The sequence below is a fragment of the Moschus berezovskii genome, chromosome 5, assembly GCF_049115385.1.
Source record: "Moschus berezovskii isolate FMDL1 chromosome 5, NW_MosBer_1.0, whole genome shotgun sequence".
NCBI classification, from domain to species: Eukaryota; Metazoa; Chordata; class Mammalia; order Artiodactyla; family Moschidae; genus Moschus; species Moschus berezovskii.
The window spans coordinates 122,780,829-122,798,101 of record NC_142464.1 but is presented as its reverse complement, the minus strand read 5'-3'; the positions used below and the strand labels follow the sequence as shown (position 1 = coordinate 122,798,101).

The window sequence follows — 17,273 nt, the reverse complement described above, 5'->3', positions numbered from 1 at the left end:
TTCAGCCAGACCTCCACATCCCGGAAGGCCGAGGTGGGGGTGCTGGCCAGGCAGCGTGAGGCGAGGTCACCCCAGCGTTCAGGGCCCATCTGGCTGGCTCCTCCGTGTCAGGAGGGCACTGGTGACCACAGGCCCAACTCCCCTCCCTGGGGCCGGCAGTGGGGGGGCGGGGGAGGGATGCTGGAAAAGCACGTCCCAAAGTACCCTCCCCAGAAGGCCACGGATTTCAGGTTTCCCCGTGGCTGCCCAGTCTCTGCTTGGTGAGATAAAAAGAAAGTCTGGTCGGACCTTAAGAGGTGAGCTTTTCAGGCCATAATTCATCAGGAAATTTACCAGAAACCAGACGTCAAGGAGAAATACTCCCTTTAAAAGTGGGCTCTTGGAGCCGACACTGCTGGACTTTGCTGTTTCAGCAAGCCCCTCAGGAAACAGGACAAAAATGAAACCACGTCAAACTCCCTGTGGACACCACCCCCGGCACATTAGCACAGCCCTGGCCAGATGCTGGAGTGAGCTCCAAGCACCCCCTCAACCCCCCGGGGGTGCTGGTATAAGGGAAGGGAGCGAGCACATAGCCACAGCCTCCAGAGGTGACACCTTCTCAACCTTTTAAAAGATGACCTGCTGACGCAACTTGGAAGAAAAGACATAGGCAAATTTTCAGGGGCTCCCTCCCTCCCCAGGGCTGACATCAGAACCTCATTATCCTTGTGAGCTTCAGTTCAGTTCAGCCTCTCAGTCGTGTCCGATTCTTTGTGACCCCATGGGCTGCAGCATGCCAGGCCTCCCTGTCCATCACCAACTCCTGGAGTTCACCCAAACTCATGTCCATTGAGTTGGTGATGCCATCCAACCATCTCCTCCTCTGTCATCCCCTTCTCTGCCTGCCCTCAATCTTTCCCAGCATCAGGGTCTTTTCAAATGAGTCGGCTCTTCACATCAGGTGGCCAAAGTGTTGGAGTTTCAGCTTTAGCATCAGTCCTTCCAATGAACACCCAGGACTGATCTCCTTTAGTATGGACTGGTTGGATCTCCTTGCTGTCCAAGAGACTCTCAAGGGTATTCTCCAACACCACAGTTCAAAAGCATCAATTCTTTGGCACACAGCTTTCTTTACGGTCCAACTCTCACATCCATCCATGACTATGGGAAAAACCATAGCCTTGACTAGACGGACCTTTGTTGGCAAAGTAATGTCTCTGCTTGTGAGCTTGACCCGGAGGAAACATCTAGCACGGGATGGACGAATGAACGAGTGACCCCGCAAAAACACTTAGAAAGACACCCACGGGGGTTGACCTTCCGAGTCCCGCACGCCGCCCCTCCAGGAAAGCTCCTCTGTGTTTAAAACCTGTCCCCTGAAGTCACTTATTTTTGTTGAAAAGCTGAGCCAACCATCTCCCGGGTGCTGGTTTCTGAATGTACGAGGCTTGGACCCAGAGAAGCAATTTAAAAGCCCCAAATGAACTGGGGGACTGCCTCTATCTCCAGAGGGCAGAGGCGCATGATCTGGCTGCATGGCCACTGCTGCCAATCAATGGTTCCAGCTCCTCTCCTTCTGCCTCCTCCCATCTCTCCATCTGCTCCCCGAAAGAGCTCATCTCCACCAGGAAGACTCAGGACCCTCGCTGCACACAGGCGGAAATCAACTCAGGCCTTGCCGAGCTTCAGAGGTCTCGTGAGGGGCAGGCAGCTGGACAGGGAGGCTGGCTCCGTCACCCACCGGCGGTGCGGTCATGCCCGGACACTCAGCAGGGGAGGAGGTGGGCCGGGCCTCCCAGCCGGCCATGCTTCAGGATTAGCGAGCTCCTCCTAGCCTCCTCAAGGTGCCAAACGTTTACTGAGCATCTGCTAAGCACCAGGCACTGGGGGACAGCAGAGAACAGACAGACCAAAGCCCTGCCCTCCTGGAGTCCACACGCTGGGGGACTGGGGAGGACCAAGGAAAGGGCTGGGGCCCGGGGGACACAGGACACTAGGCCCGCACTGGGGTCGGAGACTGGCGGGGGGGGGAATAATTTCCACGGAGTCCGTCTGTCCTCTCTCTTTCCCACCAGCCACGCCCTACTTGGCATTAACTTCACTTCCACTCACCTGTGATTCCCCCACCGCCCTTTCCAGGATCACAGCATCCAGGGACCTGCAAACTGGGATGGAGAAATAATGGCCTCTTAACATTACTTTCAACATTTATTTTATTGTCTGTAGCAGGTCTTGGTCGCGGCATGTGGGATCTAGTTCCCCGACCAGGAACTGAACCCAGGCTCCCTGCCCTGGTCGTGAGGAGTTTTAGCCACTGGACCTGCCAGGGAAGTCCCGGCAATGACCTCCTTATGTTCGTCAACTCCAGCTGCAGCTGGGCACTTCTCTCAGCATGAAGCAGGCAACAAGTCACAAGGGTGTCATTGGCACCTGGGACTTTGTCACCAACCACAGGTGCTTCCCAGGGCGTGCAGACAGGTGCTGCTGACCGCGGAATATCATTAACGCTCATCACAGCTTCAAAGTTGTAGGAGTTATCACACTTGCTGCTAACTCTCGTCAATGTGTGACTAAAGGAAATTAGTTTTAATATGTTGGTGACTTTATGACCATAGAACTTATTTCCTTTCAGTCCTCTCTATTTTAATGTTGCTCTGGTTATGAAACCCACATTCTGAGAAAGTTGTGTAGGGGAGTCTATGACACACCAAGAGCTGAGGACCCCTGTGCCAGGATGAAGCGGTGGTCCTCGGAGCTGGGAAGCCCCTCCGTGTGCATCCTTGGTCAGCCCAGCAGCTACCTCCAATCACAGATGAAGAACGGCTGCAGGGATGAATAAAAACCCTAAAGCCCCTCTGCGGTCAAGTGATAAATCAGAACATCAACTTGGATGGGGTTAAGTAGTACCGATGGGAATAAATTGAGAAAAACGTAAGATTTTTTTATTGAGTGCTTCATTTTTACGGAGTGAAAATTGAATTATTTAGCTAGTCAATGAGGTAGTCGATAGGGGAAAGGGCCTAAGCGGGAAAGGGAGGAAGTGAAGCACAGGTGAACTTGAAATACAAAAGGTTAACCTTAGGGGGGCAGCAGCTCCAGGCCACGCCCCTCTGGACCACCCACCTCCCACCCCCCGCCCCTGGCCAGTCAGCCTACTCCTGACTTTCCCAGGAGACAGATCTGGATTTCCTGGGATCCAGGTAACAGCCCCCTCCCCTCGGGTCTCAGACGGCAGAATGGGGGTTATCGGAGGCAACAGTACCGATGCACCGCCTCCCGCCGTGGGATTTCCAGGTATGGGACGGCCCTGAGCACTGTGATCTCCTCCAAAACCACAGGGCAGCAGGTTTCTTTAGGGATTGCAGCCTTGCAACTGCCTGACAAGTGGGCACAGCTCAAGGCAGACACAGGAGTGATGGCTGCTGTGTCAGACCACAGGCTGAACCCAAAAACTAACACAGAGTCACCACATGACCCAGCAATCCCACTTCTAGGTACATACCCAGAAGAAGTGAAAACAGGAGTTTCAATAGCCGTTTATACCCCCGGTCCATAGCAGCATTGTTCACAGTAGCCCGGAGATGGGGGCAGCCGGTGCCCGTGGATGCGAGGTAAGCGAGTGAGGCCCATCTGCACAGTGGACTGTGATTCAGCCTTGAAACAGAGGACACTCCGATGCAAGCTGCAGCACGGGGGCCCTTCAGGACAGCACACACGCGCGACAGGCCAGATACAGAAAGGGTAAAGGATGCACGCCTCTGCTTATACAGGGTCCTTAGAATAAACGGAGTCACAGACAGAGGCAGAACGCTGGTTTCCAGGGAGTGGATCGGGGGTTAGTGTTCCCTGGGGACGGAGTTTCAGTTTGGGAAGATGAGACAGTTCTGGAGACAACGGTGGTGATGGGTGCACAACCATGTGAATGGACCCCCACGCCACTGAGCGTCGCTTGAAAACGGCTCGGAGGGCGAAGTCTAAGTCACCCATAATTACCACCACTGCCAGCGAAGGGCCGTCTAGTCAAGGCTATGGTTTTCCAGTGGTCATGGATGGATGTGAGAGTTGGGCTGTAAAGAAAACTGCGTACCAAAGAATTGATGCTTTTGCACTGTGGTGCTGGAGAAGCCTCTTGAGAGTCACTTGGACTGCAAGGAGATCCAACCAGTCCATCCTAAAGGAAATCAGTCCTGAATATTCCCTGGAAGGGCTGATGCTGAAGCTGAAACTCCAATATTTTGGCCACCTGATGCGAAGAGCCAACTCATTGGAAAAGACCCTAATGCTGGGAAAGATTGAAGGCGGGAGGAGAAGGGGACGACAGAGGATGAGATGGTTGGATGGCATCACTGACTCAACGGACATGAGTTTGAGTGAACTCCAGGAGCTGGTGATGGACAGGGAGGCCTGGCATGCTGCAGTCCATGGGGTCGCAAAGAGTCGGACACGACTGAGCAACTGAACTGGCTGAACCACCCCTGAGAAACAATAAAAGAAGAAAAAATAAAAAGAAGAAAAAGCATAAAAATATTTCCTGCCCTAAAAAGGAGCGCTCAGGCTCAAGAGTGAAGAGTGAAATCACATCTCGAACCTGTATCAGCTCTGTGACTTTGGGCAAGTCCCCTGGATGCTGCGAACCTTGCTTTCCTTGTCTATAAAATGAGTGCAATAGTTGCATCCACTTCTTAGGACTGTTTGCAGAAGTAAATGAGATGATGCTTGTGATGTGCTTGGCACAGCTACGGGCACATAACAGGGGGCTGTGATTATTAACTTCATGATTACTAATCAGAAGCAATATGTAAATGATGAGAAACTGTTATTCTAAGATAGAATCACCTCCGAAGCAGAAGCATGGAGGCCATCCCAAACGCCGCCTCTCCCGCTAAGGCCCGGAAGATGGTATGTCTGACACCTCAGAAACACACACGGCACAGACACTCGTAAAGAACCCTTTCTGAATTAAAAGCCATTTGAACAGAAGCAGCCACACTCAGCCTGGCTCTTTTCTTCCTTTAATTTGAACTTAATTTATCTCCTAGCATCAGGACATGGCATCGTGCAAGAGATGTGCCCTGTTGGAGTCAAGGCGAGCTCAGCATTGAAGGGAATGATCGGCTTTTGCAAGAAAATCACGCAGGAAGGAGGGTGCTGTTATTTTAAGATCTTCGAGCTGGTGTGAGAAGAAACTAATTAAATGATGGTAATTTTCTGGACGAAGGCAGTACCTGACTGCTGCAGAGATGCAAAATTAAGAAGCACCTTTTCCACCTCAAAAGAACAGCGGAGTTTTCATCTCTCTCTCTTTTTTTTTTTTCCTGGTTCTCCAGTGAGAGTTCCCATTCTAGGAGTCCCATTAAATGTTTAAAACAACAAACAGAGCTTAATTGGGATACAGATGATACAACACTGTGTGTCCTGGAATCCCAGAGCTGCAGCAGGAAGGGTTTCCCTGCTACCCTCCGAGGGCTGTCCATCCATCATCGCCAGCTCCCAGCGGGGCTGGGAAGGGGTTGAACGGGTCTGTGTTTTACAACCCATGGAGCGCGGGTCAGGGGTGGTCTCACCGTGGCAGCCCGCGTGAGGCGGCACGGGGTATTTGCCATGCCCGCCATCTGCTTAGCACTCCAGGAAAAGCCAAGGTGTGTGTTTTCATGGCGCTTCTGTGCCCCACACTCACACCGAGGATGAGGCTTTCCGAGGATTCCCACAGCAAGAGCAGGCTGGAGATGGACCCCCCTTGTGGGTTTCACCTTCCAGACCCCGGGGACAGAGACCTCACTGTGATCACGATGAGAGTCAGGGTTCCCCCTGCTCCCTGAGCTTCCAAACCTGGGCACAGGCTGGCCAGGAACAGGGCTGCAGAAGCGGCTGGCTTCAAGGCTCACCAGCATTGCCCCGCGCTCCATAAAGCACCCGTGCCAACTCGGGAATTAGTAGGGCAAGGGCAAAACGGGCCTCTGGGAAGCATCTGTAAATAACTCACACTTTGGATGCTAAAAAAAGAAAAATGAGGAAGCTCCCCCCCAAAACAGAAGGCAATTTACAAGCTCCCCCTCTGGGTCCTCCTGAACTGGGGGATCGCCGTGGGGTGCCTGGCACGTTGCCAGCGCGTGATCTCATGTCTCCAGCCCCACACTCCCCCATGTCATCCTGGGGGGGGGGGGGGGGCTAAGCCTGCCTCTGACCAATTATGCAAAACCAAATGTTAAAACAACTGTAACTCTAAAGGAGGCCTACCAAGTGAAGGGGCGTGCAGAATGAAGCTAATTTATGATCTCCTTAAAACACTCTCAGGAACCCTCATGCAACTACAAATTAAATAGCCACTTCATTAAAGTAAAAGTAGATCTGTGCACTGTGTCCAGGAACCTTATTAACAGGGCTGTTTTCATGCCTTTGAGCCAAGCTTCCTGATTGACAGGCCTGTCCTTTCTCTGCCTGGCGCACCGGGCGTTTCCAGGACTCCGTACCTCACCAGCAGCCTGCACCCTCTCACCCTCCCAGCCTCCTCCTCGGCGCCGGAGACGGTGACTCTACCCACCCTTCACAGCTGCTCAAGCATCACCTCCTCCAGGAAGTCTTCGGTGACCTCCCCAGCATAGATCCTTAGGGCACCTGAATTCTGTAATAAATCCCTGTCCAGTCCCAATGTCCCACCAGGTCAGGAGTCACGACTGATTTTGCTCATCGCTGCACCCCAGCACCTAACAGAGCCTCTTCTTTTTAACTTTTTATTTTATACTGGTATCCAGCCGATTCACACACTGTGACAGCTGCAAGGGCACAGAAGGATGACTCAGCCTCATATACACATGTATCCATTCCCCAAACTGCCCTCCCGTTCAGGCTGCCACATACCATTGAGCAGAGTTCCCTGCACTGTGCAGTAGGTCCCTGTCGGTTATCCACCGTTAATATAGCCATGCAGACATGTCGGTCCCCAACTCCCTAGCTATCTCCTCCCTCCACCCTCCCCACCCCATCCACCCCCCACCCCCAGCAACCCTAAGTTCATTCTCTGAGTCCTAACAGACCCTCTTAGAAAGCAGCTGCTTTGAAGGCTAACGTGAGGTCTCTTCTCACCTGGGACTCTCGAACTTCGAGTGAGTTCTCCAGGCACAGAAGAATGCCCAAGACCCCAGGTGGTCCTGTGTCCAAGACAGGCACCCCCCGACTACAACACTGCCAGCTTGCGTGCCAAGAGTCTCCTAGACCCGGCCCACCCAGCGTACGAGTCCACTGACCACCGCCTGCCTCACAGCACTGGCTGCCCTCACTCTCATCATTTTTGGTCCAGCCACCAGGCCCAGGCTGGCACAGCCGGCTTTCTGACAGCAAATGTGACGGCCCCTCAGGGCTGGTCACCGCATCCCGCGACCTCTGTCTGCTTCTGTCTCTGTCTGGGTGGCCGCTGGCTGCCCTTAGTGAAGGCTGCGAGACAGAGGAGCAGCACTGCATCTGGGAGGATGCCCACCAGCCAAGCACAGACCGGCCACAACTCAGCCACCGTGAACTAAAGCTCTCTCTCCAATCCAGTCCCCACCCACAATGCTGCAGGCCCACGCTCCGGTGGCCTGGAACTCCAACACATCTCACGGAAGGTTCTGTAGACTTAAACAGAAGGCCCTGGAGCCACAAAGCCTGCCCACAAGAGTGGATCACTGCTGTCACCACGAAGCCCCCGCCATCAGATGCCAGGCTACAAATCAGCTTTGTCACCAGATTCATTCAAGAACCTGAAGGGCTTTCCATGAAGGCCTTTATGGTCCTCTGGACGTTGAACACTGGCCACGAGCCAGGAGGCTAGTGCCACTCCAGGAAAGACAGAGGCCTGCAGGGGGAACAAGGAAACCGGAGCCAAGGCGGGCAGCCATGCCCTGTCCATCCTCACCGGAGCCTGCTCTCAGACCCACTCTCCCCTCTCTCTGCCCCCTCCAGGGCCTGGGCCAGGTCTCAGCACCACAGCAGCCTCCTCCCTGAGCCTCTGTACAGGGTCTCCCCAAGCCCACCCTGCACACTGCCTCCGGGGTGGTAGATCAAACTCAGCCCAGCCCCCGCGGTCACTCCCCGAGCCCCTGCTTCAGGCCGCGCCCTGTCGGAGAACTTTACACGGACGATCCTACCGAACCTGCACTGCAGACAGACCTTCGAGCCGTCGCTTCCCCCAGATCTAAGACACTGAGGCCTCGGGAGCTCAGTCAATCCACCCCAAATCTCAGAGCCAGAAAGGGACAGGGCCGGTGCAAAGCCAGGCAAGCGGATGCTCAAGCACCCATAACCCACACTGCCACGGTGGGCCCTTGGGCCTCGTGTTTGGGACCCGTTAGGAGCTGACTTCAACCAATTTTTCGTTTTCAAACTTCTTTCCTCTGATTTCTCTTCATGCAATGCACTCACTGTCTGCTTAGATGGCACACGACGACCTTCACAGTCCCTCCTCCCAGATCTCACTCAAGTAGCTCCTCCCCCAGAGCGCTGCTCTCCATCTCCTGTGTGCTCCCCCCACCCAACCTGTAAGTTCACCCTGAGGTCGACTCTTCCAGGCAGCCTTCCCTGATTTCCCCACTGGGGAAGATGGTGCTCAGTCCCCGTATCTTAACTGTGTATGTCCATCCCTTCTTTCCCCACAGGACTACTCTGAGCTCCCCTGCGTGAAGCTCAAGGGATACAAAGTACATGAGGCCCCTTCCCAGCTGTTATGAGTTAAAGTGTGCCCCCCCCCACCACCTCACAAATCATATGTTTAACTCCTAACCACCAGGACCTCAGGATGTGACTATATTTGGAGATATGGTCTTTAAAGAGGGGATTAAGGTAAAATGGGGCTTCCTTAGTGGCTCAAATGGTAAAGAATCTGCCTGCAATGCAGGAGACCCAGCTTCAGTTCCTGGTTTGGGAAGATCCCCTGAAAAGGGGAATGGCAACCCACTCCAGTATTCTTGCCTGGAGAATCCCATGGACAGAGGAGCCTGATGGGCTACAGTCTGTGGGGTCACAGAGAGTCAGACACAACTGAGTGACTAACACAACTTAAAATGAGGCCACTGGAATGGGCCCTGATTCCATATGACTGCTATCCTTGTAGGAAGAGATTAGGAGGCAGACACAAAGATGGCCAGTCCAAAAGGAAATTAACACTGGAAGGACTGAAGCTAAAGCTTCAATACTTTGGCCACCTGTTGCAAAGAGCCGACTCATTGGAAAAGACCCTGATGCTGGGAAAGATTGAAGGCGGGAGGAGAAGGGGCGACAGAGGATGAGATGGTTGGATGGCATCACCAACTCAATGGACATGAGTTTGAGCAGTCTCCGGGAGCTAGTGAAGGATAAGGAAGCCTGGCATGCTGCAGTTCATGGGGTCGCAAAGAGTTGGACATGACTTGAGTGACTGAACAACACAAAGACAGCCATCGACAAGCCAGAGGGAGAAGCCTTGGGAGGTACCAACCCTACTGCCCCCTTGATCTTGGATGAAAGTGAAAGTGAAAGTCGTTCAGTCGTGTCCAACTCTTTGCAACCCCATGGACTATACAGTCCAAGGATTTCTCCAGGCCAGTATACTGGAGTGGGTAGCCGTTCCCTTCTCCAGGGGATTTTCCCAACCCAGGGATTGAACCCAGGTCTCCCGTATTGCAGGCAGATTTTTTACCAGCTGAGCCATAAGGGAAGCCCTTGGATGACCAGCCTCCAAAACCCTGAGAGAAACCCTGTTGTTTGAGCCATCCAGTCTGTGACTCTTTGTCATGGCAGCCCTGGGAGGCTAATACAACTGCCCTGAAGGAACCTGACCTCTGACAGGTGTGTCAGGTGTGACCCATTTCATACCTTCAGAAGCTCCATGCTCCGATTTGGAGCTCTGTTCTCCGGGTATAAAACATGCCCAAATGTTAGGTTCCCGAAGATCCCCCAGTAGAGATCAGAGAGAGTCAGGGCAGAATTATCTCTGCTCCCCTAGACATCTCCAACCCAACCCTGCAAACACGACACAGAGCAGAAGCAGGAAAGGGAGGAGGCAGGGCAGGCCAATCCATGGGCCAGCAGCAACAAAGCCAAACAAACTGCGCCTGGCTGCAGGAAGCTCACATTCCAGTCCAGTAACGTAGCAAAGCTACAGTTCCACTGCAGATGCTGTACTTAAATATATAACCGTGGGATTTCCCAGAAGCGGGAAAATTGGGACAGGGCACAGCACCGTCCCATTGGGGTAGCATGAAACCCTGAGCCTGGAGGCAGAGACCTGCATCTTGTCCTGTGTGTGTGTGAGTGTGTGTTATTTGCTCAGTTGTGTCTGACTCTTTGCAACCCCATGGATTGTAGTTCTCCAGGCTCTAGCCTCTGCCCATGGAATTCTCCAGGCAAGAATACTGGAGTAGGTTGCCATTCACCTTCCCCAGGGGATTTTCCCCACCGGATGTAACCTAGGTCTCCTGCATTGCAGGCGGATTCTTGACTGTCTGAGCCACCTGGGAAGCCTTCATTCTTGGCATATGTGCCTCCAAATCACCTTCTGCCTCAGAGGGTCGCTAGCGAGACTCACGACCTGGAGCCTCTGTTCACCACCCCGTCTGGAAGCATCGAAGGTAACACCGGTTGGTTGCAATGTAACATTCATTTCACACCTAACAATTCATTTCTATAGCTAAACGGCAGACAGAAAGGCAGTGTCTGAACTTCCAAGCAAGTCCCCTTCTGCATCTCCATGGGAGCGGGAAGAAACGGAGCCTTTGGAAGGGAAAAGCACATATGTTCTCAGGGCTACAGCCACGGGGCCTGTCCTGGAGCCAGTTCACATTCTGCGATTCGCCATTCCTTTCTGCAGATGCTCTAAAATACCGTTTTAAGCAACCTACCCCTCAGCAAATGCTTCTCCTATTAACTTTGAAGAACACCCGACACAGTAAAGCAAACACTTTCTCTGCTCAGGTAAAGCACCTGGGCAGAGCCTAGCTCCTTGGGTCCGGATACTTGTGCAAACGAAGCGAAATAAAATTTTGAAAAGACTCTGCTCAGCAAATCAGCCTCGAGTCAGTTTCTTTCCTGTTGCTGCTTTCAAAGATGGGGATTTCAAGCAGAGGAGCGGAGGTGATTCAAGTGAAGAATCCTGGCTAAAATCCTTGGCCCTATGGCTGCCAGAGGGGTTTGGAGCACATTTCTGAGCGGAGAAAATAACGTAACGCATGCGCAGAGCGCTAAGAAACCAGAGACTACGGTGGGGGGGAGGGGGGGAAATGGCTTTCCTCGGAGCTTGGTTACAGCTTTCACTCCTCCTGAGTTTTCCCCAGGCAAGTGAAACTCAGGCATCACCCGCTGCCAAAGCCAAAGAATGATGTGCTTTTCCAGAGAGGACTCCAGTCTCCCATTCCAGAGAATGGGTGAGCTGGGGGTGGGGGAGTAGGCGGTGTTGACGAGCGAAGTGGGAGGTGCTTGAGCCAAACGCCTGGTCAGCGTCTCCCGGCTGCTCTGCCCGCCTTCTCACCCACAGACGCTAACAGCCATGAGTACCTGGGCTTCCGCCTCCTGAGTGTCTTGCTAAGTGCCAGGCCACGCCGGGCTCCGCACAGCCACCCCTTTGCTAGCTCCAGGGGAGCAAAGCATCTCTCAAAGCTCCTCTCGAGATCTGAACTTCCTGCCCCCCCACTAAAGAGAAACCAGCACCCCCTCCCACTTCCCACACCCAACCTCCCCCTTGCAGGCATTCACCTGCCAGCAACCAGGAAACAATCATAAGGAACCCACTCAACTCAGCCACTGTCCCCAAGGAGCAAAGCCAGGTGGGCTCCTCTGCCAGGCCCTGCCCCCTAGTCTCTCCAAGGAAACTCTGCACTCAATGGGGCTCGGCGCGCTGGCCCTCAGTGAGTCCTGAAGATGCTGGGCCCATGTGGGAGGCTGGTCTCCACAGCTCCACGTCTTTCCCTAACTTCTTTCACCCCCAACAGCCACCCCCCATGAAGCTAAAATGAATTAGCTGCTGGATGAACCTGAGGGTGGGGGGGGAGGCTTGGTTTGAATGTTCTGGCTCCACAGGATTGACCTAACAGTCAATATTTATTTGTTCCCTTGAGTTACTGGTGTCCAGGTTTTATGCTGCAGCCCCAAAGGTACAGCTTAGGGCACAGAGGACAAGGTTTAGGAATGAAACGGGAATGAGGGAAGGGCAGGGCTGCACATCTGGGGTCTGACCCCCCTCTCCAGACGCGCACGGGTTTGGACCTCCAGGCACTTTCCCGGTGGCTCAGATGGTAAAGAAACCATCTGCAATGCAGGAGACCCAGGTTCAATCCCTAGGCCAGGAAGATCCCCTGGAGGAGGAAATGGCAACCCACTCAAGTATTCTTGCCTGGAGGATCCCATGGACAGAGGAGCCTGGTGGGGGCTGCAGTTCGTGTGGTCGCAAAGGGTCGGATAAGATTGAGCGACTAACACTTGGACCCCCAGGGCTCTTCCAAAAAGGGGTGCTTGCTACCCTCTGCAATGCCCCTCAGGGCCCTGATTGCCTCCTGCTGGCCAGCGGTGCCCAGGGAGTGAGTCCCAGCCCCGCCCCGCCCCCGGGGCATCCAGTCTGACTGGAGACAGCAGAAATGACCAGATACCAGAGACCTGGCATTGGCAAGAAAAGCTGGTTGGGGAGGGCGGCTAGCAGGGCACTGAGCTCTGGACCAGCCAGGCCCATCCAGCGCTGTCCCTGCGCCAACAGGCTCACTCCCCGCCCCATCCCTCCTCCAGCAGAATTCCCCACCCCAGGGCGCCCAGCATGCAGGGCTAGACAGAGAAGCTGAGTAACAGTACCACCCAGCCCAAGCTACACTCCTGCCCTGCCTCAAGGAGCGCCTGGACCCCCACCCCTCCACTCCCAATGGACTGATGAATGCAGGGCCTGGCCCTATGCCGCCTCTCCAGAAGTTTGGGGAGCAGTGGCCAAGGAGAAGGGTTGGGGGCAGCCCCCGGGCAATGAGCGGACATGGATGGAAGGGAGTGAGGAGGGGTTCCATCTCCTCTCCCCATAACCAGCCACTCCCACACACAGCTGCCGGCTGTCCTTCCCCCTGGCCCAACCCCACCCAGGGGTTAGCCCCATACCCCTGACACCCCACCCAAAGGAAGAGTGGGTCGGACCCACAGGGCTGGTGGAAGGAGGCGCCAGAGGACCCTAACAGAAGTGTCTTTGCTGGGCAAGGGTGTCCAACTTCCAGCTGGAGCCAGGCCAAAGTATCGGCGAAGGTGGGGGGAGGGCGGGGAGCGCAGGAAGCCGGCCGGAACCGCGGCGCGGAGCCCAACTCCCCGGGTTAGCAGATCCCCGCACATCCAGGTGCGTCCGGCGGCGGGTCCTCCGGACCGGTAGAGGGGCGGCCCCAGAACCGGCGGAGGCCGGGCTGACCGCGGAGGTCCTGGAGCCCGTGGAAGTGTCAAGAGCGGGTACCGGGTAGACCAGGGTGGAGAGGGTCCTGGAACCAGAAAAATCCCAAAGCAGCGCTGGGCGGACCCGGCGGAGCATGAAGGCGATCGAGGCTCAGCACCGAGTTGGGAGTGACCCTAAAAGGTCTGGGGGCGCCACAAGGTGGCCGGGGTCCCGAAACCTCCAGAAACATCCCCAACCTGCGATCCGGAGGCCAGTGGGGGCGCGCCCCAAGACAGCTCAGGGTCCCGGAAACCAGTGGAAATGTCCCCCGAGGTGAGGCAGGGTGCTCGCATTTCTGGAGACCTCTTCCCAAGTGGCCCAGGGCCAGCAGGGGCGCCGCCGGGGTGACTCCCGTCCCCAGGTCTCCGAGAATAGCGGGGTGGCTACGGGGCCGTACAGAAGCGGGGGCTCCGAGTTGCTGGGTCTGGGCCCGCGGGGGCGCGCGGAGGTCACTTACACTGCTGTTCTCGCCCGTCCAGTGCACCATCGCCTGATTGTGCGTCGCGTCCCCCTTGAGCACGAACGACGTGCTGATGAGCGAGACTTGCGCCCGCGAAGCCGCTCCGGCCATCGGCGCTGCCCGCGCCCAGCGCCCCTGGCCCGCGGCGGGGGCGCCGTCCTCGCCGGGACCCGGAGCCTGACCGGGACCCGGGGTACCGGGCTCCTCGTCGCGCGCCTGCCGATCCTCGCCACCGCCGGGCAGCGCGCGCCCCGCAGGCGGGTTCGGCGGCGCCCGGCTGAGCCGGGCGCGGGGACCCAGGCGCCCGGGCTCCGGGGAGCGCCCCGCCGCCCCGCAGGCGGCCAGCAGCAGCAGCAGCAGCAGGAGCGGCCGCGAGCGCGGCGGCGGCGGCGGCGGCGGCGGCGCCCCTGGGCTCGGGACTCGGGCGGTGGGGCCGGGGCCCTTCGGGGCGCGCGGGGACCCCCGGAGCGCCATGGTCGCCGAGGGGCGGCGGCGGGGCCAGCGGCGGGGCGGCGCGGGCGAGAGAGACCGCGGCCGGGAGAGCGGAGGGCGCTGGGGAGCGCGAGCGAGAGCGCAGAGAAAGGAGCCGGCGCGGGGAGGGCGCCGGCGGGAGGAGGGGACTCGGCGCTCCGCCGCCGCCGCCGCGCGGCCGAGGGCGCACCGCCACCTGCCGGCCAGCCCCGCGCCCGCCCGGGCGAGCGCCCGACGCTCAGCAACCCGGCCGGCGGAGGTCCCGGGGCGCGCCGCCACCCTCCAGGGCCACAGGCCACAGACCTCTGTCCGCCACGCCTTGCTCCTTTCCTCCTGCTCCCCACTCTCCTGCCCTCCGCCCTTCCTCCGGCCCTTTCTTCCTGCATTTACTGAGCACCTACTCTGGAAGAGCCAAGTGCCAGGCACTGGGGATAACCGCGTGAACACAGCCAGGTGCCTGTTTCAGCAGCTGAGAGTCTGCTGTCGGAGACAGACCACCCCTACGTGGACTCGATCATGGACGAAATCACCCCAGGGAGGCCGGATGAAGCCAAATCATAAGCGAAAAGGTGGTCTCTTACAGGGGCCTCTGAAGGAGTAGCAGTGGGTCCCAACCGAGCCCAGCACCTCGAGGATGAGGAGGAGACCTTTAGAAGTTGGGGGAGGGGGAGGGGGGAGGGTACTTGGAAAACCCTAAGGCAGCTTCCAGACGACATATTCCTGCAGCCAAGCCTGTGGCTTAGGTTTTGGGACTTGCACACAGTGGCTTTATGTCCCAACCCCGGGAGCCACCAAGGGAGCAGCCCTGAACGTAAGCACAGATACCTGGGCGAGGAGAGGTCCCATTCCGAGCCTGGCAGGCCACCAAGCAGAGTGGGGAGAGAGGCTCAGAGCATGGAAGCCCCCACCCAAGGTCATGAACCTACTTTAGACAGAATTCAATGTAAGAGTCAGCTTTGTATCCTCTGCCAGGCCAGGGGCCGCCCCGCCTCCATCCCCTCCCCAGTGGCCCCTGCGTTAGAAATCCTCCGGCTTGGTGTCCTTGTCACACTCTCCTCCCAGATGGGTCTCGGCTTCAGAAAGAGAAAGAGAGAGAACGCTCGCAGAGAGCACCTAACAGGGCAGAGCAGCCACGCCTCGAATATTCGGGAAAGATAGACAGCAGGACTTTCCACTGGCCCCCAAAGAGCTCAACCACCCAGCACCCTCTCTTCTGCATGCTTACTGAAGTTCAACCTGAATTAATGCCCAATAAGAGACTGGGCTTGCCCTGTGCCCAGCGCTGGGGTGGGGGCAGGGGGCTGGCTGCCATCTCCTACCTCGGAGTGTGCCCTCTCCCCTCCATGGTGTAAATTCCCAATCTGTCAGAGTCTGAATCTCCAGCTCAGGCCCAGGGTCAGGAGAGGAGGAGGAGCCAACAGCTGGAGGAACATCTGTCCAACACAGGGACAGGGAAGAACAGAACAGTGTCAGTGTGGGGCTGAAGGGAGGAGGGTGAGGTGCGGGGGTGCATGTGAGCTCAGGTGCAAAGTCGTGTCCGAGTCTTTGCGACTCCGTGGACTGTAGCCCACCAAGCTCCTCTGTCCGTGGGGATTCTCCAAGCAAGAACACTGGAATGGGTTGCCATGCCCTCCTCCAGTGGATCTTCCTGACCCAGGGATAGAACCTATGTCTCTTATGTCTCCTGCATTGGCAAGCAGGTTCCACTAGCACCCCCTGGGAAGCCCTGATTCATTCCTTATCTGAACCCAAAGCTCAGAGTCGTTGTTTCCCCCAGATTTCTCAGCTTACAAACTTTTCTGGGCCTGGGGACCCAGTGATGAGAGAGGAAGACAAGGTCCCTGTTCTGGAGAGAAGTATCTGTCCTCGTGCAGACAGGCAGATCTGGGAGAAAACCCAGACAGTGCCACATGCCCAGGAGAAACTAAGGCAGGAGTGGGGTAGTGATGACGGGGGTGCTGGGGGCCAGGTGACTTTGAGCAGAGAGAGAGAGGAGCTGCATGGGCCTGGCAGGAAGAGCCGTCCCAGCAGAGGGGGAGCCCGTGAGCTCCAGCACGGTCCAGAGCAGCTGAGCAGTCAGAGAGGGACGGCACCAGGCTTGACCCGTGTTCACAAAGCACAGCAAAGACTCTGGAGGGCTTCAAGCAGGGGAGCAAGGCCAGCGGTATTCCTATAGTGTCACTCTGGTGCAAGAAGGCCTTAGGACGTGACTGTCCGGAACCTGAGAGAGGCCAGGGTGGCTGGGCACGGGTGACTGGCAGAGACAGGGGAGGAGGAGCAGAGGAAAGCCAGCTTCTGGGTGCCTCCCACCCCTGTGTTCACCTTCCTTAGTGACCCACGTCAGGGACGCGGGGAAGTGGCTACAAGAGAAAGACACAAGCAAGTGTCGACAGCAAAGGAGAGCTACAAGCAGACTTCCTGTCTGACACCCCCAGTGCGAGGAGTCTCAGGAGGCCACAGAGGTCTACAGTCTGACACCCCCAGTGCGAGGAGTCTCAGGAGGCCACAGAGGTCTACAGTCTGACACCCCCAGTGCGAGGAGTCTCAGGAGGCCACAGAGGTCTACAGTCTGACACCCCCAGTGCGAGGAGTCTCAGGAGGCCACAGAGGTCTACAGTCTGACACTCCCAGTGCGAGGAGTCTCAGGAGGCCACAGAGGTCTACAGTCTGACACCCCCAGTGTGAGGAGTCTCAGGAGGCCACAGAGGTCTACAGTCTGACACCCCCAGTGCAGAGGAGTCTCAGGAGGCCACAGAGGTCTACAGTCTGACACTCCCAGTGCGAGGAGTCTCAGGAGGCCACAGAGGTCTACAGTCTGACACCCCCAGTGCGAGGAATCTCAGGAGGCCACAGAGGTCTACAGTCTGACACCCCCAGTGCGAGGAGTCTCAGGAGGCCACAGAGGTCTACAGTCTGACACCCCCAGTGCGAGGAGTCTCAGGAGGCCACAGAGGTCTACAGTCT

The 17,273-nt window shown here is 56.6% G+C and overlaps 1 protein-coding gene across 1 annotated transcript in view; it reads right to left on the bottom strand.

Annotated features, from left to right (window-relative positions):
* Nucleotides 1-14,400, bottom strand: part of SORCS2 (sortilin related VPS10 domain containing receptor 2) — a 503,745-nt gene extending 489,345 nt beyond the window's left edge. The window contains exon 1 of the mRNA XM_055435186.2: nt 13,836-14,400. Coding sequence (XP_055291161.2) covers nt 13,836-14,312 — 477 coding nt within the window. The 5' untranslated portion in view covers nt 14,313-14,400. The remainder of the gene's footprint in view (nt 1-13,835) is intronic.
* Between the last annotated feature and the right edge of the window lie 2,873 nt (nt 14,401-17,273).